Consider the following 26,762-nt stretch of genomic DNA (forward strand, 5'->3'; position numbering starts at 1 on the left):
TCTCTCAGCATTACAACCCAGATCAGACATCAATCCTCAGGCTGACCTTCACCCATCCCACCCCTCATCAGCCCTTCCCCACAGCTCCCTCAGCCACCCAGCCCTTTGCTGCCTCCCTGGGAAGATGGGCACAAAGCAAAGGCTGCTGGGGCTGCCTCAGGGACCTGGGGTGGAACAGAGCCAGCAGCAAGCAGACACAGCATAGGTTCTGCAAAAAAATGAAAGCAAAACTGCCCACTGCCTTGGGGACTTCTGAGGATTAGGGAATATCCTTACTCCTTCTACAAAATGACATTATGTCTGGAAAGTACAGCATAAATATGCAGGAGCAAGATGGTGGGGGGAAGGGTCTTCAGAGTTTCGTGATTCTGAGAGGTTCAGATCTTCATCAAATGAAGAGCTCTGAAGGCACAAGACCAAACCTTTAAAGTTACCACATTACAGATACCTATACCATGTGCTTCTGGTCTCACTATTAGCTGAACTGCTTCACATTTTTCTTTTTCACCAGCAGGTGCAGACAAGTTCCAGACCTATGCTTAAAAATATTAATTCAATATACCAGCAAAAATCTGTTTCCGGCACCAGGCTAGCTATGGTCTCTCCTGGATGGTAAAAGCAAATGCTCTACCGGAGAGTGCCAACAGAAGTAGCTTTGGGTAAGAGACTGAGAGAAGACCTATCTAGCATTATTGTTATATCTACTCTGAGCTAGAATGACCTATTTGGGACCCATGTCTTACTGCATGGTCCTTAAAAAAATCTCACTAAGATTTCCATAGCACAAGTTACCTAACTTAAAAAAAAAAACAAAACAACCAAAACAAACAAAGTAACACTTGCTATGGTGATAAATTCTTCCAAAACCAGATTTCTTTTGTTCGTATATAAACTGTTCCATAGCACTTGCCATAACTGTGGTTCAACATCAGCGTTTGTCCAAATGATGCAGCTACATCATTGTAATTCCCACTTTGTGGATGTGTTTCCTTGCCTGTTGCAGAGACTGGAGAATTCTTGTGGTACCATCTGGAGTGTACTGATCCTCCACAGACCACACCAGTTTCTTTTGCCACAGAAAGCATGCTTAACCTAGGAGAGACTAAAATACGGTGCAGCAAATTCTTCTCCACTGAAATCTTCCAAATATGAGGGCAGTTTTACAATCCCGCTGGATAGGCATTTCATCTTGGGAGTCCCTGCAACTCACCCACTGGTCAGGAAACTCATGTTTGAGGTTTGTTTTTTTTTTTTTCTTTTGAGATGGCCTTTAGACCTCCAGAGTGGGGAGTACACAGGATTGCTATGTGCCAGGTAACAATTGCTTCAAAAGACTGGATTCAAAAGCTGGTCCCTTTCATCCCAAAAGGCCATTCATTGTTTTGTTTTCCTTGTTCCGTTGACACAAGGAAGTAAGGTGACATTTCCCTTATTCTCAGCCAGTGACTATATTAGAACAGCACTGTTCCAGCTCAAATGTGCAGGCAGGCCATTCCCCAGCTATAACAGGCAGTGCCTATCCCAGGAGCAAGCTCCACAACAGCAGGAAGCGATAAGGGAGTACACTTCAGCCCTCCGGAAAATCCTGTCCAAGAGGACCACAGGGAGCCTGACAGATTGTCCTTCATCAACATGCAGATGAACACAAATCACTCCACACAGGGGACTATGTTCCACTGATCTGAAATGTGACCCCTGAGCCTCCCTTATAGCTCCTTTGGCCTTACCTCCAATTTCCTCCCATCTTTTAATTTCCTACCCTCCCACAGGGTAACTCCTTGCAAGTGAGCCGTTAGCACCAGAAGTCATACATACATACCTGCACCCACACTTCTGATGAGCTGCCAAGGCACAAGCGACTTTCCTGTGATGCAAAGTATTTGAATTCCCTGGAAATGGTAGGCATGATGAATACCTGGGGCAGGTTCTGGGTAGGACAGCGGGATTTCTACATGTGTGACATTTGATCTAAAAGGGTACCTTAATTTCTCTAAATGTTTCACATTACTTTTTGCCAGGACCATTTCAGCAAATGGACTGAATGGCTCAGGAAATCAGCGTGGTCACCAGCCGAAATGCGGATAAGGAGGAAGGTAGTTGAAGGGGCTCGTGTTTGACAGGTGTGTGAGGATCATGCAGCCATTGTTTGGAGAAGGATCCACGTATTGCAAAATATTCTGAGAACATTTGACAAACACATCTCTCAAGAGCAAGCCTACCAGAAAGGAGATGGATCTGTTTTCTTGGTCACCATCACAAGAAAGGGTTCAGCGTGCTCAACATACTAGGGACCCAGAAGGTTTGCCTCTGAAATTTCCCAAGCAAATTGGGAAAACTGTCAACAGTGCAAATGCAGCCCTGATGCATAGGGACGAAAGTTGCTCTAGCTCAGTCTGGCATCTACGCTGCTTCCCAGACTGGGAGGGACTCCCAGCGTAACAATAGCTGCAGTGGCGCAATCGGGCCTCCAACTGCCATCGCGCAGTGCTGGGGATGCACAGTGGGATGCAAGAACAGGAACACCCTCTCCAAACAGCAGGAGATGAAATTGATTTTCAGACACAGGCATTTTGCAGAGCAAGCGAAAGGAACAAAGCAGATGTCAGTCGGTCTGCAGTACAGCTCTCCCCTTGCGGGCACCCCTTTGGAGCAATAATTCCTTCAAGAGGGGGAAGGGGAGAAAAAATAACCACCCAGCAGTGTGCTAATCTTCACAGACAGAGCAGCTTTAATGCTGTCTAATCCTCCAGAGGGAGGAAACAGCATTTCCTTTGTGCCAAGGATATCAAAATGGTTGAAGGTGGCAATCTCCACTGACATTAACTTTATTAAGCGAGGGGTATTTCCACAAGCCCTGAGAAGGCCTGGTCAAGAGCCATCTGGAGACACATTGCTATGTAAGCATCTATTCGAAATGATAGAAAATAGCAGGCAGTTGGGAACTCCTGAAGGAATATATAGGCATCAAGCATGCACACAAACTAGAGATTGCATATCACAGACATCCAATATACAGCCATCAAACAGTAGCATAGCAGCAGTGAGCAATGTGAGCAGTTAATAATTGCCTTTTATTCTTTTCAAATTTAGCTCCTGTATTATTTTGCTGCAGCTATATAATTAACTTGTATTCTGAAGGGGGAAGCGGTGCCCCCGGGTTGTCATTACAAGAATGCCAAACCTTCTTGAGCCACTTCCTCAGCAGAGAATGATTTTTCCATGTAAACTAGATGCAGAAGTGAAAGAAAGGAGATAAGCATTCTCAGTAAAATTCTGAGTAATAGAAGCCTGCTTTTAATTAAACCTTACTTTAAATAACAGTAGGATTCACGTTCTACTCATGGACACTTTCTTGCATCTAAATATCAAATAACTATCACGTCAAAATGGCACTGAATATAAAATCAGTTCCTAAACATCTTTAGGTAATGTGCAGGAAACGTCTTGAATTCACATTGGTACATCAGTACATCTCATCCAACCTTGCCTAAAACACCTCAGAAATAGCAGCTTTCACTATATGCCACTGCCTGGACATTCAGAGTCTCATCGTAGAAATCAGCAAAGACCCGAGTTATTTTTTAGGATCAAATACTTTTGTTATTTATGTTTAGTCCTACGGAATTTCTGAAGTGTTTAAAACAGCTGCATGCATTGCCTCCTTTTTGTGCAAACTGGGAAGTTAAAACTCTGAATCAAGGATCTGAAATACAAAGTTCTAGTATTGTAACAGAAGCAGAAAATACCAACACATTCATCTCCCCTTCCTGGAGAACAGTTCAATTATAATCATGTCCCCAAGCAGATTTTGCACTGAATCACTGTGACATCTGCTAGGGAAATGAACACAAATCTATATCTGCATGCAGCAAATACATTGGCAAGGTTGCAATGGGGGGAAGGGAAATTAAGTGTCACTTTTCACACAAACTAGAAAATGACAGCTTGTCACATTCATGAGTAAATACTAGCAGAAGTGAGAGGAGGCAAGATGATGCTTCACCTTTTCCACCCCACCATAGTGTTACAAAGATCCACATTAAGGACAAAACTGTGGCTTCTTATCCCCTGCCTACAGTAATAGCATCTGGACATGTATCACCCCCCGGGAACACCAACAATAATGGATCATATCAGCTACTCACATACATTAGCAGAGCTCCACTGAGTTCAAGGGAACTGTGCCCCATCCCCAGCTGAAGAGCCCATCCAACATGCCAGAGCTGGGGTGGAGGGGAAGGGGACAGACACAGGCCATAAGAGCCCCAAAGAGTGAGGGTGCAGAGTAGCCTCCTTTGGGTTACTTATGGAGAAGAAGGATTGCCCGTAGCCTTCTCAGCAGTGGGAACGATGTCACAATACAGAAGCAAGGGGTTTAGTCATGACTTGCCTGCATGCTACCTGACATAATGTAGTACAACCCTCTTTGTACATACAAAGACACCCAGAAGAAGGGCAAAGTCAGCTCAATTTCCCCCATGTTTCCCCAAGGACAGGAGCATGTCCACAGACAATTGCTGCAGAGCCACCTGCATGCTATAGCTTGCTTGCCTGTCTGAGCCCATGGGCACAAAGGTGAAGACCTTTCCCACTTTCTTTCAGTCCGACATGCAATGCTTCACCGGTTGCATCACGTGGCAGGGCACAAGGTTGGCTCCCAACTGCAGGATGGAGGAAGCGCCATGGTATGAAGCTACTGATAGAAAATTACCTTCTAACAAGAGGTCCCTTGGCTCTAAAACCTATCCCAGCTACACCATCCCAGTCACACACAACGCTGGAGATGACGGCTACACAGCAGAGCACGCCTGAGACTCAAATATCCACGTCTCACGCAGGATGTACAAGATAGATCTGACTTTACACCCATATGGGAAACAGCAACATAATTCTAAGCTACTTTTAAGCTAATGATACTATCTACACAGCATTACAGCTACACAGTGTTACAGTAACTGCAGCTGTTTTGGGAAGAAACAGGCTCTCTACCAAAAATACAGAAATGGGTACGCCAATTCTGCGTATCACACCTTCACCTGTAAGAAATTCATTGCATTAATACTTAACAGTATCTCATTGCTGTGGCAGAGCAGCACAGCACCCTTTCATGGATTATGGCTTGTTTTCAGGTGCACCTTCCCCACACCCAAAAGCCTGTTTACAAGATATTGCATATTCTGTGATTCATATGGTAAGATTAACATGACTGTAAAAAGGGTATTATTTCAGTTCCTTTTTAAAGAGATGTACAACCTTCCACCCACTCTTCCTTGTGCTTTTACAGTGAGAATTTGTTCCTAATAGGTATCCAAGTGTGCAGAGTCAGATCAATTCCTCTTCAAAAAAGAGTGCTGCTTTTTATCCTGATGAAAACAGATACCACAGACTTCACTTACAGGATCTGATTTTAAAAAATACTGTAATCAGGCTTTGATGGAATCACTCTGATAACAGATGTGTGCCTAATAAGTTTCCTAATTTGATGATAATTCGACTACAAAGTAAATACATGGCTTAAAAATAAGCAAAACTTTAGGAACTTGGACACTGGTGATGAATGCCAAATTCAGAGCTCAGAACTCTCCTTTGGAATGTTATTAGTCCATATCCTCCTACTTCTCCACAATCCTCATCTTTAAAACATAAGATAAATGGACATAAACAAGTCTTTGAAATTTGGACTCCTGACTTGAACTTGCTTTGTCATGCGAGAGAGAAATTTCAGGCTTTCAGGAGTTACATATTTACTGTCTGATTTCTCAACAAAGAACACTGATTCTTCTATTTAGTAGAAAAATAGAAATACTTTCTCTAAGAAAGCTGTATTCTATAGTTTACAATGAGAAACTGCTTGAAAAAAGTAGAAAAGGAGCTGTAGAGGGTTTTTTTAAGCTATGTAAAGAAAGGTTATTTTTAGAACTGCAAGAATTTTTTACATTGGAATAACTTAGTAAGCACACTGAAATACCTTTCTACTAAATCATGGTTTTCAGCCAGGCACTTTAAATTGATATTTTCACAAATCCACATGGTCTAACTGGAGGGCTGTTGGCTAGAGCCATCCCACTGCCTGTTTCAAAACAGAGGTGGAGAACAAGTGTATGATCTGCCAGATACCTCCTCCTATGCTTGCCACAGCCTGATTGAGAGCCAGGCTGCTGCTGCCACCCCTGCCTCAAGCACTGAAATGGAAGATAGCAATATAAGCATGCACAGAGACAGCAAAGAAACACCTGTAGGCCCTGAAGGGGAAAAATAAATGCAGAGAAAGAAATAAAGTTTCAGTTTTAAAACTACTCTTCTTTCCAAAAGATGTATTAAAAAGGTCTCATAGCTATTTTACAAATAGACTGACAAGCAATAAAAGTCAGCGAGAAGTTCAAAAAAACACTGATTGCTTTTATCTGCCACACAGTTTGCTTTCGAGCCTGCAGTTCTGTGTGGTTTCTCAGATGAGCAGATCTCTCTTCTTGGTGTTTCCAACATGCCTATTGACTTAGATTCCTATCCTGCAAATATTAACAGTCATTATATGCGTGCATTCTTATCTGCAGTATCCAGAATATATTTTATGTGCATTATACCTAGGACACCTTTAAAAACTACAAGCACTGAAGAGGGACACACATGAAACACAGCAGAGTTTCATGAAATACTTCTGTTAAAATACAGAAAGTTCAGCGTTTTTTAAATCAAGAAATCCTAAACAGGTTTCCCCCATCAACTCCAGGTAACATGGTACATTTCCCACCTCTTCACCTACAAGAACTGCAGGTGGGGGAAGGGAATTCTGCAGCTTCTGCATAGTATAGACAAATATCCTCCTCCGGTCAAATCCTCCTCCTCCCAACAAAATGGCTTAAAGTAAATTTACAGTACAGCCTCATTTTGGAGGTCTTACTATCTTATTTATGCTATCGTTTCAAGCTCTGTAACTCAGAGGACTAGGAACTGAGATTGCACTTCTGGTAATGAGAACTGAGTTTGTAATACAACAGCCTAAACAAGGACTCCAAGAAAAAAAGAAAAAGGAAAATGATGAAAGTGGGCTGTATATTGGGAAAACAGCATAGAGCAGAGAGCTGAGGTTGCACACAAAAAGTTATTTCCACACTCCTTATTTTCTCTTCTAATGGTGTCCAAGGTGGGTTTTTGTCTTTCTTGTACTGCGTTTGATCCCTACTTTAAGGCAAGCTGAACAATTTTTTTTGTAGGGACCTGAGGAACTCAGGGCAAGACAATGAAAGCTGTCTTGAGAGCTAAAGCCAAGTCTTGATGAGCAAGCAATCCTCGTTATTTATACTAAGAGTTTGAGCCTCATGCTACTGTATGGTATGTTGTACTAAGAGCCTTGAGCCAGCTAGAGATGCTTGGGAAAACAAGAAGAGAGGAATCAGCTCTGACTGCCTGCAGCGCTCAGCCCAGTCTGACTCCCAGGCTATGCTCCTGCCCGACAGCACAGAGAACCACAGAGCTGAAAGCAAGCAAACACAGCCAAGAAACTCCAGCCTCAAGGAAAACTAGAGCCTTCCTCCCTCTGGTCTTTTTCTGATGTCCTTAACAGACTGCGAGAGGGGCCAAAGCACAACTGGCAGCCAGTTAGCCCTGGCTAGTCTAGCTATACAAGCTCAGCGATACGCATCTGCTGGGGAGCCTTGCCCATCACTCTCACCTATACTGCTGCCACTAGCAAATAATACAACCCACAGGTTTTCTTGTATCCTTCTTTCAAATGCTGCATTGCCTTGGCTCACCAGAGTCTCTGCATCACTACAGTTTGTTTCCTGAGAACCCAGTTTTGAGCTCTGGCATGCCTTTCTACATTAGATCTCCTTACTCATAATCTGTAGTTTTCATTTTCTAGTACCTCCATGGTATTGGACAGTTGTTCAGCCCTCATAAATTTCATAAACTGGTCTGGGTGTTTTCCTCTGTTTTGCAAATTACCATTGATCAATATAACTGGCCAGTTTTGTGTTCTCTAGTAATAATCTTTCTCTGATTGCTTTGTCTCAGATCCCAGTCAGTGTATGGCAATTCATCAGGGACTATGTTAACTTCCCTGATGGAAAAAGCTGGTGGTGTTTGCATTTTCATTCTGTATTCCCATGTTAAAAACAAAACAAAAAAACCCACCTTCACCTCTTATCTTTATTTGGTTAATGTCATGAAGGGTGAAGCATGCCTCAAAAGTCTGAGAGACATAAACTGATTCAGAATGTGAGAAAAAAAAAAAAAATCTCATGACTGTCTTCGTTTTTTGCTGGTACCCACTGTCTGCATAAAAGGCTTTTTCAGTTGGCCTCTGCTTTTCCAGAGAACGTCAGCTGTGGTGGCATTTTTAGCTGTGACATTTCCCCCACTCAGAATATTTTCTTAGTCCATTATACTCCGTGTACCATCTGCTGCACAATAGTCACACACTGCCAAGAAGCCTGGCCACAATCTGCTTTATTCAGTGGACGAGCCCTAATTGCTTAGCCTGGCACAACGTGAGCCACTGCATAGCACGGCATCCAACTCCAGCTGCTTGTGCCACGGTTTCTTGGGGTACAACGCTCCAGCATAGTCTCAGAGACAGCTGTGACCACTGATTAGTTCCAACACAGAACAGTCACGCTCCCATTCAACTTCTGTGAAGAAAGGAAGGAGCGACCACTCTGAAGGCCTCTGGATGCCTTTTGTTCCCAGTTTCACGCTGGGAACGTAGCAGAAGGGAAGAGGCCATGAGGCTGGGAGCTGAGCAAAGCACTGCACATACTAGATACAAATTGTCTGAGTGATTCCACTGTCCTGCTTGGTGCTAGAGAGTGTTGGAGGGGTGGGGAGCAGGAAGGCTGGGGTTATGGTGCTGTCTTTAGCTGCGTATTGGATGCAGACTCAGTAAGTATGTGCCAGGACCATCCAATATGTTGAACAAAGGGCAGATGCCAGTTTTAGTACCCCTCTTGCAGGCTGTACAGCTGTGGGCTCTAAGCACCTGCCTTGGTGCAAGCACTGCAGAATGCAAGCATCCAGTCTCTTCCTTCTCCCTTCTGAGCTGGCCATGGCTCTTCAGAGCCGCAGGCAGTGACACAGACCAACCTGCCAACAGAAACACCACAGTCCAAGATACTGCTCAACATCCCTGCTCCACTGCTGTTTCAGCATCTAGTGAAAAGAGATGCCAAGGCTGAACACAGTCCTGACCTAAATGGGGAAACTTCACAGTCCCGTGGCTCTGTGACACCCCAGCAGCCTGTGTTAACCAGAAAGGGAAGACTTCTTGTCTTGCCCAACTACACCACCACACTATCACCTGGTGCTGTCTCTGGGTCTGCTGCTCTCTCAGCCTGTACAGACACATGAATTTTGACATGACAATGACACGTTTTCTTTTTGATCGCTGACTATTCAAAGAGGAAGTGGTGGGCCACATACTACTTCTACACAGTGGAAATCAAGACAAGATTTGTGGACTGGGAAGGAAGAATAATACAATGTGCTCGGACCCCAGTACCGCACTATTAAACCCCTATTGCAGTTCCCCATCAAAATAACCTTTTCTTGAAATGCCTCAGGGCCCAGATCTGTGGGATGCTGTGGTCCATTCATGGAAGGCAGCAGAAAAAACCCACAACCCTCAGCATTTTGTAGGACCAGGCCCTTGGTAATAAATAAGAAGGCTCTGAGCAAGAAAGCCCACAAGATGACTTAGCAGATAGGGATACTGCTTGAAGAGGGGCCAGGAAAGAAGAGGTTGCCTGTGGGAAGAGAGCCCTTTGCAACACTTCTCCTGGGCTGAACACACCCATTAGTCCCACTCACCACTGTCCTGGGAAGTAGGAAAAAGCAGCTCTCAGACTGCTCCATTTCTGCCTGTCATCCAGTTGCTGGGAAGGAAACATCTTGGATACAGCCTCTGCGCTCTGCTGGGTGACAGGTTTCACTCTGAGAAGCTTTTCCATGTAGCTCTGTATTTTGGGGTTGGCAGATCCCACTCGTGCAAAAAGCAAGGATAAGCCAATCCTAAATGAAGGGAAGGGAAAGCGTAAGAAAGGTAAGGAGAGGAGCTGCATTTTTACAAACTGGTTTCTGTGCTGGCAGATAATTAGCATTTACACTAATTCAAATATTTAATATCCAAAAGAATTACTGTTGCATAAAATGCAGTTGAGGCAATTTTACATGTAGCTTATTAGCGCTGCTTGGTAATGGATTATACTAAACACCTAAGGCTTAAAGTGAGATATAAAGCCAGCAAGATGTAAATGTAATTTTATTCTATTCTATTCTTCCTCTTTCCCTTGAAATGAGAAGGGCTTGCTGGAGACAAAATGGGGATTACTAAAGTAGGAGAAATTGTAAAATGGCAAACTAAACTACAGCCGACTTCACAAAGTAATTAATGAGAGAGATATAGCCTGTCTGGTCACGTGCATCTCATGCAGCTCTGCTTGAATGGCTGCTCAACTGGAGAGCAGCTCATCTATAAAACAAAAGAAGTGGGAAGAAAACAGGAGCAGTTCATATAAACAGAAATTTGTCTAATATTTTTGATTAATATATTGTATTAAGGCACTGCATTTTGAAATCTGTGTCTTAAGTCACTGCAGTTTCTAAGGTAACAGTTTAGTGGGACTCAAACAGAAACAAACTGCAAGTTATCAATGCAACAAATTATTGCCTCATGGGTAGAGGCAATTAGGATCCCAGCTGCCATTAACAGTATTTCATCTTACTCTCCCTCACATTGTGCTAAGAACTTTCCCTCTAAATGGCAAGTATCTCTGAGATGCAACTATATTTTCTTTAAAAAACCCTTTTGTTTTCTTCCTTCAAGATCCAAGAGCTATTTCAGTAGACAAAAAGATGACTTCACTGCATATAAGAAAAGACTCTAGCTGTCTTGTCTATAGTTAATTATTACCACCTCTTCCTACCACTGTGTTAAAGATTAAGACAATTCAGTGCTAGGGTTAAAAGGAAGGTAGCACTGGTTAGTGGCTAGTGCCATCTTGTGAACAAAATCCCAAACACCTTCCCTTCGCCCTTTTTAGTCACACTGTACCTATGCAGCAGAGTAGAGGAAAAAAATCCAACTTCTGGATCACAAATAAGTAACTTCATCATAAGAGCTCCATATTTAGGCATAAAACGTGAGACTAAGCCTCCAACCAGGCCAGATAAGAGCATGACAAAGTAGAGACAGTCCAGAAAGAAATTTTACAGTACAGCTGATGGTAAGAGAAGCTATTCCTTTTTCACTGCATCACAAACAATACCTAATAGTACCCTTACTCAAGAAATACACATTGTGTCAGCCACAGATTTTGCTAACCAACACTGACAGACAAACCTTCCTTCCTTTTTTAGGTCAATTTCTTTTTTAAAACCTATGTTTCTTCTGCACCTAGGTGTCAAACCTTCAAAGACAAGGTTGCGCTAAAACTATCGAATACAAATGGGTTTATGCTATAAATCCAGCAGGCTGCCAAACCCAGGGATCACCAACTCTCCAACCTCCCTACGGACTCCACGAGGGTTGGATTTGCTATGTTCTGACCAGGAACAGACTGGAAAGACAGGAGAGATCAGGCAAAGAGCAGCACTGCCACTTCTCATAACATACTAACATTTCTATTATAGCATCTCCTCCTGGCACCATGCAATTGTAACTGAAACACTTCTGCTTAAAACAAAAATATTTTGTATCCCTCATCAAGGCACTGCTATATCTTTTTCTCTTCCCTGCCCACCCCACGCTCCCCCATCTCTCATGGATATTGAGTACCTACTTCATCAGTTTTTATGATCAGGTTTGACTGTATCAGTGGATCCTCCTTTCCCAACATCAAGGGTCAGCAAGGGGAGGGATGCATTAGATCTCCCATCCTAAAGTGCGATTCCCTTTGCCGTCTTGGAGTTGAAACAGCTCTCAAGGAAGTCAGATGAAGTTTTCCCATTGACTTTGACAGAAGGAGCCTTTTACCACATATATTTCCAATCTGGGAAAGTACCTTCCAGTGTTGCCCTTTTACCCAATCCTTTCCTTTTCAAGGGTTCAATGTGGCTACCTCTTCATCTCCTAAACTTTGAAAAACTTGGTAGCTGTAGCATAGGAAAATAAGAAGACTTAGACCTCACACCAAAAGTAGCTACTGGTTTCTTATGTACCATTTTTCACTCCAAGATCCTTCCTTTTTCCCTGTGGGGCAGAAAGTGAGAGGCAAGTCTTGGAATCACCCAGGAAACTAACAGCAGGGTTGGGAATGGTACTCTTGTCTTTCAAATTGCAGTGACAAGACATTCAGGAACCATGTTTTCCTTCATCAGAGCTAGTATCTCTCATTAACAGAGGATCTGCTCTGCAGCAAGATGGCTTGCTATTCAGATACTGAACCAAGATATGGGAAATAATTTCTTCGGTCCCATTTTCGCAGTAATCTAAATTTGAGGTAGAGAAAATACTAATATCTACATCTTATCACAAATGGGATGTCCTTCTTTCCTCTTCTTACCTATCTTGCGTAACTGAATGGTTACAATTTTTAGGAAAGGGATTGTCTCTTACTCTCCGTGTCTATAGCACCCAAAACAATGCTCTCCCATTCATGGGTTTCCAGATATCACCACAACAAAACATGCAGTGAGCATTTTTAAAGGCATTTGTTCAAAAGAAGATGCCATATGTTAAACTTGACATTTGGGTTTCAGAGACTCTCCTGTAGTCCTGTACAATCTACCATTTCAACACTTTATACTTCTTTCCACCTCTTGTAATATTCAACACATGCACTATAAAAATCAATAGCAATAAAAACTTAGCTAAAGTAAGGATATGTGATGTTAAAGGCTCCAGGAAATGTCACATCAAGCCACAAAAGCAAATTTCTCATATTTACGCATATTTATGACTCATACTTTACTCATATTTATGAACGTAGTCAACAGTAACATATTCTCGGCTCTGTAAAAGGCTACATGAAACAAAACCGTATCATCACAGTAACAGACAGTTACACTACTGCTACCTGTGCTGCAAAACCATTTGAGTGTCCCTGGAGCAAAGTCTACAATCACACATCTTCAGTTTTGTTTTGTACTTAAATACAAACAATGCCACTGCTGCAGCTTTTTGAGCATGCCAGGCACATTCTAGCTTCTCTTTTCACAACTTTTGAAAGATGCTTTTAAAAAAAAAAAAAATTAAAGGGTATTAATCTTTGGATTTTTATTGCAGTACTACAAACTGGCGTGACATTACATTTTCTGCCAAATGATAGGCTAGCATGGCACATGAACAAACCATGTTGCTGCTAGCAGTGACAAAACAGTCTTGCTCCTTCAATTCATCAGTCATTCACAAGAACCCTTTCTTTACAGAAGTACTAATACATAATAAGATCTGTTATAACTGCAAAAATCATTCTATCTCACTGATCTACTATCGATGACCAAATCAGACAAAGAGCTCCCATAAGAAGTCTGTACAAATAAAGCATAAACTGTGCATTATGGAATCAAGGTAAATGCTCTCAGTACCAGTAAGGTAAAAGCTCTCAGTATGAGTACCAGTTGACAACCTTACCCTGTCCTCAGTGGGCTTTTGAAAACACCACTGCCCTACTTTAAGAGATATATGTGGTTCATGTTGTAGACTCTGTTTCTTTTCCTTTAAGGTTCAGTTATATTCTTTTTTTTAAAGCCTTCATTTACTGGCTTGGAAAGGATCTTTTGAGTAAAAGGGCAGGCTAATATTTTGTATAGAGGAAAGTCTGTAAGAGGAAGATTTTTCAGTATTTCTAAAACACATTCTGCTCTGTATCAGCTTGATTGTTTCAGTTTACTTTGAAGTGGGTTCTTCTCTCTTCTGAGTTTTATTGTTACTTCTAACAGGCTTTCTCTTGCCCATCATGTCCCAGCCAAGTACAGATCAAGAACATACAGATGGCTGCTCATCCTTAATTTATTAGTTGCTTTCAAAATCAAAAACAAAGCCTGAAACTGTTACTGGAAGCTGATCCAAAGCCAGTAAAAGTCTTTAGTGGCATACACTGTGGAGCAAAGAGGGTATGCTACTGCATCAGGTGGAGAGTCCAGAACATCTGCATATTCAACTCCAATAAGTGACTAATATTCATCCAGACAAGAGGTTACAAATGTGATATTCCCTGGGGCCAGGTCTTAAAGGACATGGCAGAGCATCCTGGAATGCTGAATGTGAAATCTGTGTTTAGATACTTAGATACTTCAGTCAGCTGGTCACAGCTAAGTCTAAGAAGTTGTACAGGATTTCAGAACTATCTTTCTGAAGGTAGTTCAGAAAAAACAAACAATGGTAATGGTTTTGTGGCTTCTTCGAAGTATTTTTATATTCCTATGAAATTAGCTTTGCTAATAAAACAAGCAGAACAGAACATTTATTGTATTTGTGCAGAAAACAACTCTTCTTTCTTTCCCCCTCATCCTCTTCCATCCTGCTTTTGAATACTCTGGGTTTAACAAAACAGCAACAGGTCTGTTACATTTAAAATAAAAGGCTTCTACTAGATGATAAAAATTCCAATTAAATGTCATCTTTCACACAAAAGCTTGAAGCCAAATTTAGAAAAAAAGCCAACGAGAAAAAGCACATCAAAATCCTTAAACTTCAGATACCCCAACAATCCCATATGCATGAAAACGATATCACCCCACTGAAGAGCAGCTTCTCTGCTTTTCAAAATCTACTACAGAAATCCAAGGGTCCAGAGAAGCTGACTGTAGAAAAATACTGAGTGGAATCTACACAGTAGGCAAGCTGTGACTTGTCTACTCTCTGACCTTTCCCCACAACTACCCTCAGTTATTTCTGTTCCAAGTTCTCTGGGTAGTACAGGTATTGGAAATCTGAGCTGGAGTTGATAGGGCACATCTAGCTTAAACAAGGATAAGACAGCACGGATACCCCACTGTGGGAACTCTGAAAAAGCACTGAAGCGATGGTGAAGTATAAAGCTTCTTACAAGTCAAGGGAGAAAAACAAACCTGGATCTATATTTTCAGTCACACAGCTGCCTTGACAAATCTTTCACTTCAAATATTCTACAAGCATGCATTGGTTACACCTGTGTCTTTGGCAAAGACCTTCAAAAACGACTCAGCTTTCCAAGGATGAGATCAAAGACTTGCTGGAAAACGGGGTAAATGTTCCCAACCAACAATCATTTAAGTAGAGGTACACAAAAATCACTAGCCATTTGGAGGAAAAAAAAATTTAAAAAAAAAAAATAAAAATCACACACTCTTTTCCTTGTGCCCTTGTCTTCCCTGACTTCACAGCAGCGGTATTTTCTCCCCGCTGCAAACACAATGAATGGTGCACATCAGTCTGGGAAGTGGGAGTGAAAAAAGTTCTCTAATGGAACATTTTACCTGGCTAATAGCTTTTATCTCTGCAAGCAATGCCTCTGTGCGCCTCCCCACAATACAAGCTCACCATCTGCCTTTGTTATAATAAACGAACTCACATTACAAATACAGAGCACAAACATACTCATATCCTGAACCTACTGCACCCAAGGGCCAGATGTTTTTGCAGAATGTCCAACTAGTAAATGTTTGCTCCCAAATGTTTGAAATGGCTCACAATCTTTCCTAATAATAACAAGCATAACCAGTGAAAAATTCATCACAGCTACACTATGGGAGGTAAAAATCCATAAACAAAGACTTACCTGTTTTCATTAACTGTATCTTCATACTATTTTTCCAATATAAAATTCTGCTTCCCACATAATCTTGTGTGTATTACTAATATTGCACACAATTAGATGCCACCCTTCCACCTGCCTAGTAACATTAGTCTAGTTTTGGAAGCTATAGGCTTTCATTCCCAAAATTTCACCTTTTAAATGAACAACTCATTTAATTGCATGTCATCCCTGGCCTGTGAAACTCAAAAACCTTTTTTTTTTCCCCCAGAAACTTAAACATAATCTTACCTTTTTTCTTTCACATACTGATGCTTAACACTGATATCCTCTCCAAATATATATATCTTTCAAAAAACTCTTCCTAACTGATAATTTCGGTATCTCAATATATTCAGATGTATGAACTGTACAACAAATCAAGAAAAAAAAAAAAAAAAGAACATCAGTTAGGCCTATAAATGACTTTTCAGATTTCATATGCCAGTTTCCTCCTATGAGACTGTGGGATGCCGGACTAGTCCAGGCTTGTTGGTGCCGAATACAGGGCCATTATGACCCAGCAGAAGGGGCCCTGGGGGAGTCCAGCTTGGGCGAGAGCAGGGATTGAGCAACTTGCTTATCTTGCACTGATAAGCACAGGACCTGAACAGGGGCAGGAGATGAGCAATTTGTTCATCTTAACAAGCTGCAGCGTCTGATGTCTGACGGGTCTACTCCTTAATCAACTAAGTGACACCTGGGGTGAGGGGGAGCCTTCACAGCTTGACGTTACTTTGGTAAAACTAAACAGACCACCGCACCTCTGTACTGAACGCCTCTGTTCTCTGCCACTTCCCCCCCTCCCCAGCCCCGATCAACTGCACAACAAGCCTTGTTAAGGGCCAATCGGCACACAATACCTGACTTAGTCCCACCTCGCCAAAAGTATAAATCTGGCATTAAGAATCCTCTTTTTTGAGGACGAGAACTCCAACTATCTGGACGGGTCGACGGGCCTGGACCTCTCTCCTCCCCAAGCAGGGACGCCTCTTTGGTAAGATTTGCACCTCCGATTATGTCGGATGTTACCCTGGGAAAACTATCATTAACAAAAGCACTGAACTATTAACTTGAGCTCAAAATTGTTGCAGTAAGTGCATTTATCAACGGCAATTCCGAACTTTTATATCTGTCGCCTCAATAAATTACCTATTTTTCTTTTCAACTTTGCGAAACTGTTTCAGTGAAAGTCCTTAGTGGGGCTCTGACAGGCAAACGTTGACTGTGATATGTGGCTACACATATAATCCTTAGACATAAACCGTTGACCAAGTCTGGGACTAAGACTGGACCTAGCCGCACCTAGGCGCCTCTCTGAGGAGGAGTTTAGAAAGCAAGGGGGTCCTTTCTGAACCTCGTGACTCAATGAGAGGGCCTCCCTCAGCCACACATCAGACTTGTACCCTTTCACGCGACAGAGACCAAGGCTCTATGTTTTACAGTTGGCCACTGATGCTTATACATGCTAGAGTTTTAGGTCCCACTTTTATAGCACTTTGTTTCATAGAAATGACGTACAATCAGCTATGGGGATAGCGCTGTATTAACTGCTTAAATATTTTGCCTTTGGAACCCAAAGAACCTTCAGGTACCTGAAAGATGCACAGAGATAGCCTTTTAGCTATCAAACGAACCACACAAAACCTCCTGTGATACCACTACTTTAAAGTTCAAAAGGATTTCTCTCCATAACCCATATTCCTAGGGAAAGAAAGCTTACCCATGTATATACAGTACATGCAGAATACATGTGTGGATTTCTGTCTAGTCTTAGCCTCTTGTTGAACACACTGGACAATATCAACCAAATTTGACAGACCAGTAAAGACACAAAATGTCAGAAAACTCGAAGACATTATATTTCTATAAATTCGATGAAAACAGCCAACAAACAGACCTTACTAATGTTCTCACTGATGCACTGCCTCATTAACATGATCCCTTAATATATGCTGTCTAATTTCAGCAGGAGAAATCAGAGAATCCTGTGCTAGAAAGTGACATTTAGGATTCCCTAACCACAGGAAAAGCTTTAACCAGAGTTCGTACTTTCTTAAACATCAGAGAATGTTATCACAGCGTACCAAACCATCAAAATTTTTTTTTTTTTAAAAAAAAGGGTTTTCTTAGTTCTACTACCTCAATAATACTTTGTTTCTATTTTAAATATTGCTCAGAACAAGGTGATGGCATGAAGTAACTTACTACTTAAGCCTGCCAGATAGAGCAGCTAGCTCAGCTTAAGGGAAACAAAAGGAAGGTCTTCTACAGACAGTTGAGTCAGTCTCAGCAGCCCCCATTGACTGAAGACAATTTAAATCAAAGAACAATCAAGACATTTATTACAATCAAGGCATAGTAGCTTGTTTGTGCAAGGTGAACGCAATTCAGTGCACGTATGTTTTTTCCAAGTCCTTCTGACACTGTTTACCCTGATTACCATATCTCCCTAAGGACAGTTCTTCAAGTAAGGATACTAGGTACAGGTATCCCTGGCATGTGCTACCTCTTATATGTGAGCTTATAGGTGAGCTTATATGATCCTGGAAAGGCTGAAGGGTTGGGAAGGAGTATAGCCACTTTACTCGGCATTACAAGAGCCGCATACACCCCATCAGTTACTGTGTCTCACATGATGAGGTAAGGATTTCTTAAAGCTGACTCAACTTCCTCAAACTTTACCACAGTTACAAAATCTTGCAATGATTTAGAGCTCACAGAAGCAGAGCCATAGAGACCAAATAAGGTTTTCTCACCATTCATCTCAAAATAATCTCTGCTTTATGATAACTATAGCTGAAAGCCTTTCTGGCAAGGGCACTAATGCATGCTACTTTATTTTCCAGGTCTGACTGGAAATGAGACTGAATGAGAAACAAAAAAAAAATTAGAACTACTACTCTCCATTTAATGTGCTGCTACACAAAAAGTGACAGTAGTTCCTCAAACAGAAACACACAGAAACATTGAAGCTATAGCCACAAAAAGGTGTACTATTGTTCAGGCAATAATTAGTCCAGTATAAAAAGGAAGTCAGTGGCTGTCTGCAGCTGAGTCTTCTGGGTTGACTCAAACCTTCTGATTAATATTTTTAATACTTGCCTACATTTCATTTCCTTTTTGGAATGCTCACTTACCTTTGCATATGCTGACAATCATCTGCCAAAGTGACAAGGAGCCACGCAAGGCAATCGTTCAGTCCCATTTATGTGCTGTATACTCTAAAAGGACCAAATATTCAGTCTTGTAAGGCACCTGGTGTTACAGGGTTCAAACCCCACTAAAAATCAACAGAGCTCAGCCTACACACTGTTATTGCAGGACTACCGTATTAAAGATGAACATTTGCTGAGGGAAGCCACAAAATGATGATTGCTCAGATTATAACAACGCTATCATCGTTATACCCTTTTAAATGTACGTTTTCATTTACTATAAATGTTACTAGATATTTATTACTAGTATGGCAGAAAGTGCAAATGGGTTGCACAGCAGGGGTCAGCAATGCATAAATCCCCAGGATGATACTCTCCATAAAAAAAGGAGACGTCATGTAATAACCCTCCTCAAAGAGTTGTTAGGAGAATTGTGTGGTTTAATCTTTTTTTCTCTGAGGCCAAAGTTTGACGACACAATAAATCCAGCTTTGGGGTTCATGGTACCAGACCAAAAAAAGCTGTGGTGCCCTGACGCAAAGCAATGACCTGCTGTGAATTTATTTATAAACATATCAATCGAATAAGACCTCTGGCAGCTCAAATTTGCTCAAAAAATTCTGACTGGTTAGCTTTGTAACATTAGGCTTTATGCTGGAAAAGTTATTACTTCTTTCCCTCCACGCACACACAGCCAGTATTAAAAGTGCTGAAAAAAATCATTATCACATCTTTGGCTATTTTGTCATAAACAGGCAAATACTCACCTCTGGTCCACATCAGATGTGTATAACTGGGTCCTCTAGCAACACTCAAGTCCAGCGGACAGCCTGAGTCAATCAATCACATACTAATGTATACTGTGAGAGATGAAATCCCTATTCAGAATAAGGCCACCCTCAAATAAAGCCACAGGTTGCTCAAGGCCTTGCCCTGTCAATTTCTGAGTATTTCCAAGGACGGAGGTTCCACAATTTCTCTGGACCCTGTCCCAGTGTCTGACCTCCCCTTACAGACAAAAAATACAAGAATTCTAGTATTTCATTTGAATTTCCCTTATTGCAACTTGTGTACATTACACACAATCAGCACAGCCCATTGCACAAGTTACCAGGTACTTCTGAGCTTCCTCCGCTGCAGAGCAGCTGTTCAAAATGCAGGATGAAGATCCACACACGTTTATGAGATTATATCATCCAAGAACAAAGAAGAGGTTCTGCAGTGCAAAGTGCCAGGGCTGTTGAAGGGAAAGGATGAAGTTCCTTCAAGCAGTTAAGTCTGTGGCAGGCTATGAGCCATAGCATCAATACGGTGGCTTTAAGTGATAGGAACAGCATCAACCAACGACCTTCCTGAGAGTGATGGAAAAGAATTAAGATCTCTGCTCAGGAAAGAAGCAGCTGACTACACTTGATATAAAAGAAAGTACTTCTGACTCACTGATTTCAGTTCCAAATGGGAAACTGACTTGCAAAAACTCAACCATTTCTGCTCATCAAAGAATGTCTTAAATTAATTAGAGATAAAGACAACCTGATCCTCTAACAACTTTCAAGCATGAAATCAGATAAATTAGTATCTTATTTAGAATATACACATTTGTTTACACATCTAAATGCTGAGCACATTAAAAAGATACCATTATTAAAATACCAAAGCAGCTTACGTTATACCACTGAGTCTGTTTCATTCCTGTATCTGTACACTGAAATACTGTAACTTTAACGGGCTACAAAAACATGTGATAGGAAACACAAGATACTTATTTAAAAATAGTTTTTAATAAAAATGGAAATAACAATTATGGTAATAACTAATGAAAACTAGTGCTTAAAATTAACCATATTTAGTGTCCTTTACCTGATCCTCCAACAATGCTGCACAGGATTTACTTTAGAAGCAGGAATACAGATATTCAACAGGTTGCCTGCATCATGAAACCATCTTAAATTTGAATTAGAAATAGCATTCATATTTCATATCTGAGGATGAAAACCAACAAGAGGTACTGGATGCAGTCATTTCTGGTTTACCAGAAAGATGAGCACACACAAGGAAAAACTACGTGCTAGCTTCCATTTCAAACAAGCAATGCTGTTGCTCATCAGCAAGAACCTGCGTCTTACTGAAAGGCTTTTGAAACTTGCTTTGAAGAAAAACTCTTGGAACACGCAAGTCTTCTTTCCTATTCACAGTTTCTCGCTGCACGTATTCATTGACCACTTGCTCATATCCCTCAGCCTTGAAAAGCTGAGACAAGAACTCTAGAAGAGAATTTAAAAAAATAAGATGAAATATTATGTTTAAGCTATTTTTAAAACACTAGTCAGCACTTATATAAGCATATGTTCTTGTGTGTTACAGCATGAAAATCACCCAGGCCTTCAGATTTCAAGCTGTTCTATGCAGGCAGACTGCTGAATAAAAATCAATACAGATCTCCTTTAGAAACATCAACCTAGCAAAACAGCTTGCAAAACTGAGGCTTAAGCTAGTTACTCAGTTTAGTTTACAAAACTCGCCATTTCTCTTATTTTTATTGAGCCCTGTCATTCCTTGTGACTGATGCCAGTGCAGTTTCACTTTGTACAGGTGGCCTTTGCTAGATGAATACATCACTTATTTCAAATATTTCAAAGGTAATCCAGCCTTGTAGGTGCATCTCTGCTTGAGGAAGAACACCACCCTACGTTACCAGACATTCACATGCCACTGCTCACCAGAAAAGTGGACAAAAATGGATGGCAAAGTGGATATGGTGGTACCAAGCCTCCACTAAGTCAAACTGAAAGTATTTTCCATAAACAAAAGGATCTTACTCAAAGCATATCCACCTTAGGGAAGGCAGAATTACCTCACAAACAGGGTGACCTATGCAGCAGAGAGGGCTGCTCATGCTATTGACTTGTGATGTTAATTAAAAATCATCATTTTTCCTTTCCTGCACCTTGTTTCATTTACTCAGGCGGTAATAGCACAATAAATTTAAGCCATTCTAAACCTGTGCTACTTGGCAGAAAACAAAGACATGCCATTTTGTCACTGCCTAGGGGGATCAACTCAATAAAACGGCTGAACCTGTGGGTACAGGAACCCCAGCACTGGAAGAGGTGGTGTGTTGAGGAAGACGAGACCACTCATTTTGGTGGTAGTGCAGGCTCATATCAACCTAAGCCCATCGTGAAGCCACATGCACTGGTTGTAAACATAGTGGGTTCATGTAACACGGGGGACCCACATCAATGAAATATAAACAAACAACACTTAATTGTGGACCTATTGAAATCTCATTGGAAGTTGCACATATTTCACAACACAAAATTACAACCGTGCATTACTCCACAAATTTAATATTATTTCAAATAGTGGAAGAATGGATTTTTTTTTTCCCATGGAAGAACCTCAGTGTTGTTATCTGAGACCATACATATTATAAATAAGCATTATTCAAATCATCCCATGCAGCAATTACTTAGTGTACCAGTGTAGTGCTGAACAAATGAAAAATAGCACAGGTTGCAAACCATGCGGAAATGATGGGAGTCATGTTTCTAGCAACAAAAGAATTCTCAAGCATTAAGCAATATTTATATGAAAATTAGTGAGATGAATGAGATCATAATGATTAAAAATGGGAGCAGAGGAGGTCCATGAGACAGTCATAGACCAGCTCAAGGCAAAACAATTGCTAGCATGAGCAATGTAAGATAAATTCTCTCTTTTCTCATCCCTTCCTCTTCCTCCTCCCTACCTCAATTCTTCCCCCAAAGCAAACATGCATACTACCAAAGAATTTCTCATTCAGAAACAATTCTAACACACAAGAAAAACGGGGTTTAAAATTCCACAGCTAGGTCAATCTCTTATTTGTTCCCTTTAGCATCCATTCTCTTTGTAAGAGCTAATTGTTTAAAACAGAACTAAAAAAACCACTCAATAAATAACAGTTCTAGAAATGCTTCAGTGAAGCTGTAGCACAGCCTGCATTATCTTAGATTTTATCATTGTCCTATAAAGAATAGAGAGAGCTCAGACAAGATTAATGGTTTTTATATATCAGAAGCAATTAGGTAATACGTTATGTCATAAAATATGAATAACATTTACTTGGCTCCAAATCGGTCTTTTCAGTGGCTGTATTTTGCTTTAGACTAAGAACAAAGAGCCCCACAGAAATAAACACACAGCTCTTATTACACAATGCCCTAGAATTGATTGGGGGAAGTAACAGTTCACTAAAGTTTAGCATGAGGAACTGGGAGTTAGAAGACAAGCTATAATCCCAACTCATTGTGAGAGTCTAAGCAAATTCCTTCACCTCTCTGTGCTTCAAATTCTCCACCAGTAAACTGCAATGATTGCCTTCCTTCCTAAAGCATTACGAGCACTGAATGAAAAACTTTAAACCAAGCACTGAACAAAAAACTTTAAAGACTGGAAATGTTTTTTGCATCATCTTTACTAAAAAAACAGAAGACAGAGTGATCGCAGTTAGTCAGTGCTTTCTCAGTAGGATTTGTACACAAGCTCGTCAGCGCTGTAGTCATGGTTCTGCTTTAGAAGGCATTGACTTCTTCAGTAGACCTCATCTTGCACACCAGGAATAGCCTTGCAAAAAGAACAATGTCAAGATAACTGCTTAGTTGCTTCATGAAGATGATCGATTCTGTTACTGAACATTGGTCTTTTTCCCTTAGGTAACAAATCTGAATAAAATTCAGCAAATTCAGAAACTGCTGCTCTTGGCACATTATAGCACATACAAAAAGCTTGTAAACAAGGAAGTGCTCCAAAAAGTCCTGCCAGTCTAAATATCCTCTTCCTCCCAAAAAGGATGGTAAATGAAGTACACCATGATTCAACAGTTCATCTGTGTAAAATAAAACTTCCACAGGCATGTTGGCTATTCCCTGAAGCAAGTTTAAAAAGAAGATTCACAGAAAAGAAAGCACTCTACAGTATGTCTTACCTTCAGTAAAAAAATACGATCTTGTCCCATCTTGTCTAACATAAAAGTTTTCTCCAAGTTTGCTGCCAGATTTAAACCTGAGCATTGCATGATCATACAGTCCATAGTCTCTGAACAAGACACACTTGCCTGGTTTTAATACCTGCCACAATAATACATATATGCTTTAATAAGATAAATGGATTTAGTCATATAGATATATATTTATTTATTTGTATACACTTACAGACACGTATAACTAAGACAAGGTATCCTAACACATTCAATGCAGAAGTTATATATATAGAGAGAGAATTCACTGTGCAACAAAAAAATTATATATAAACTAGATTGTCTGCTCTTAAAAATGCTTCCCCGTGAACAGTAGACTACAAATAGTTTTAAGATACCTGTTTGGGTACTGATCAGCTAAATAAGCTTTTTGTAACACTCTTCAAAATACAGAGGAAAGAAGAAAACACACAGTTTAACAATAAACATTAAGTCCTAACAGGCCATTTTCTTTGTTGGGTAGTATACAGTCTAGTATCTGATTTTGCTTAATGATTAATGATAAAATTTAGAATACCATGACATTTCTGTTTTCATGTGACAAAGAAAAATGTTGCAATATAGTAAGAAATAAAAAGGCACGATTTCAGGAAAATGGGTTGTGGGTTTGGGTTTTTTTTTAACTGCTCTCTGATAAAGAAATCAAGCCATAAAGAGTTTAAAATTTAGAAATACATGGTCGGTGGCCACGCTGACTTCAGACATTTGACGCATGCAACCTTCCTACCTCATCAAACACCAGCTGCATTTGTTAGAGAAGAAAAGGAGTACTTGCCACTTGCAAATTTGTGCAGAAACCTACAAGTGAGTTAAATGAAGCAGGCATCTCCACAGAGAAAACAATAATTAGCTTTTTCATGTGCACGAGCTAAGAACCAATCCTGACTTTGGAAAACAGCTGGAGATATACCAAAAATCTAACACTGCCTTTTCAAACTACTGATGATAAAACAAACAGGATATCTGATCATATAAAACCCCAAATACATGCATACACACATACGTATAAATAAAAAAATCTGTTGCCCATTTCCCTCTGCAGTCAATATATGACATCTCAGGGAAATTCAGAACAATCACAATTCAGATTGTTTAAAGCACCCTCTGGATGGGCCTCTCCTACTCTATCAACTAACAAAGGCAGCCCAGGGAGATGAGTCTCTCTAGATTAATGTTGATCTCTGAACATCCCACTTTTAAATCACCACAGATTGTGTTTAATAATAACAATAACATTCTAACTGCAAGTTACTGTATCTTCTGGAAGTCAATTTTGGTTCACTGTCATTCACACCTTATTAACACAGACATTTCCGCAATCCATAAATACTGTTTGTAGCATACAACCTAGAAGCCCAAGTCACAGGTTGAAAATACCTTTTTGTTATGTTGATGGCATGCATTAGGCCAGAATTCACAAATCCTCACAATACCAAGAGAGAAAAAAGACATTGCAAAGCATATTTTAGTCCATATACTAGGTGAACTAACTAAATACACCCACGGAATGTAGTATTAAAGATCACCACTACAAGAGGGGTTATTTTCTCAGAAAAAGATTGTACTGTCAAGCTATAAAGAAGGAAAGTGCTTCAAAGGCTGTAAGATCAGCTGGTTTTACCTTGTAAATGTTCTTCAAGACAAGATGCATTTTGTCAGGATGAATGGCAGAAAGCACAAATATAAGTGTGACAATATCCACAGAATCTGCTGGTATATTTTCTAGAAGGTCATCTTTAGTAAGATCACACTGGAACACTTTACATCTTTCAGTACTGTATAAGGCATTTTTCTAGGGAAATGAAAAGAGTATGCTTTCACTGAAAACAAGCAGCATTTGTTATTGCAAAAAAGTAAAAAAACTTGTGAAACTAATCAGTAGAGCAACACAAAACATGGTGGCAAAAGAACATTAACTTCCAACAGGTGACTAATGCAATCAGAATTTCTTTGCTGCATATTACAATAGTGAAACTACAACTACTAGAACAGCCTATTCTCAGGAATTTGAGAAGGAATGTGCGTTAAGACAGTTCAGAAAACATACAATTTCTGTTTTACCGCTGCATGTACTCTTTAAAAATACAGAAATATTATTAAAACAAATTCTGTACTACAAGGTGATCAAAGTACATCTCTTGAGCTACAAGTAGCTTGTAAACAGTTCGGGTTCAAGTCACATAGCTGGGCTCTTCTAGCCCACAGTTTTGCTAGGTAAAAGGAAACCTGGTCTAGGCAAAAAAGTTCAGCAAGAACTGTGGAGACAGACACCACTAAGTCATCCAAAACCCAGGGTACACACTCAGCCCAACCTCATCTTGCAGTGCAGCTGTGGCATCCCAGGGAGCTGCTGTCCTCCCCTGTTTGCCCCAAGTATTTCTTCCCATCCTTCCCACAAGATATGCAGTATGTGCCTTATGGTTCTCGGTCACAAACGTCCGACGAGAATGCTTTCAAATAACACATATATAAAAATTTACCTGTGATTACAAACTTAATAAACGAGGTGACTTTTACAACCCAAAGCCCCCACCTTGCTGGAAGACTTAACTGTGGACTGCAGTACCACTTACCTGTGAATAAGTATAAACATACCTATTTTTAATCAGCCTACAAATTTCCTTAACAATAACTTTCATGGCCCTGTTTTCAAGATTCTCCTCAGGACTCCCTCTGCCCCACAAATATCAAGGGCAAGCTTTCACCCCAGAGAAATTTGGCTTGTATTGCAGACTCAGCAGAGACATACTAGCGCTCCCAAAAAACCAGTGTCTTCACAAACCAGTCAAGTAGTATACATACATTAACATAATGCTACAATTTGACACTGAAAAACTAGGTCTTGAGCAATGATTTGGCTCCTTGCATAGG

General features: G+C 40.6%; 1 protein-coding gene across 7 annotated transcripts in view; it reads right to left on the reverse strand.

The window, feature by feature from the left end:
* Window positions 1-26,762, reverse strand: part of METTL6 (methyltransferase 6, methylcytidine) — a 37,465-nt gene that overhangs the window by 7,759 nt on the left and 2,944 nt on the right. For 2 of the 7 annotated variants that reach the window (XM_054816364.1, XM_054816363.1), the window contains exons 4-7: window positions 25,513-25,683; window positions 23,841-23,982; window positions 20,732-21,135; window positions 19,639-20,223 (exon numbers count right to left, since the gene is read on the reverse strand). In XM_054816364.1, the coding sequence (XP_054672339.1) occupies window positions 20,933-21,135; window positions 23,841-23,982; window positions 25,513-25,683 (516 nt within the window). In that variant the 3' untranslated portion in view covers window positions 19,639-20,223; window positions 20,732-20,932. Of the gene's footprint in view, window positions 1-9,807; window positions 10,009-15,965; window positions 16,082-18,853; window positions 21,136-23,258; window positions 23,480-23,840; window positions 23,983-25,512; window positions 25,684-26,762 lie in introns of those variants that run through there. The other 5 variants (XM_054816362.1, XM_054816360.1, XM_054816359.1 and 2 more) reach the window with 5 other exon arrangements.

The sequence above is a fragment of the Grus americana genome, chromosome 2 (assembly GCF_028858705.1).
Source record: "Grus americana isolate bGruAme1 chromosome 2, bGruAme1.mat, whole genome shotgun sequence".
Lineage (NCBI taxonomy): Eukaryota > Metazoa > Chordata > Aves > Gruiformes > Gruidae > Grus > Grus americana.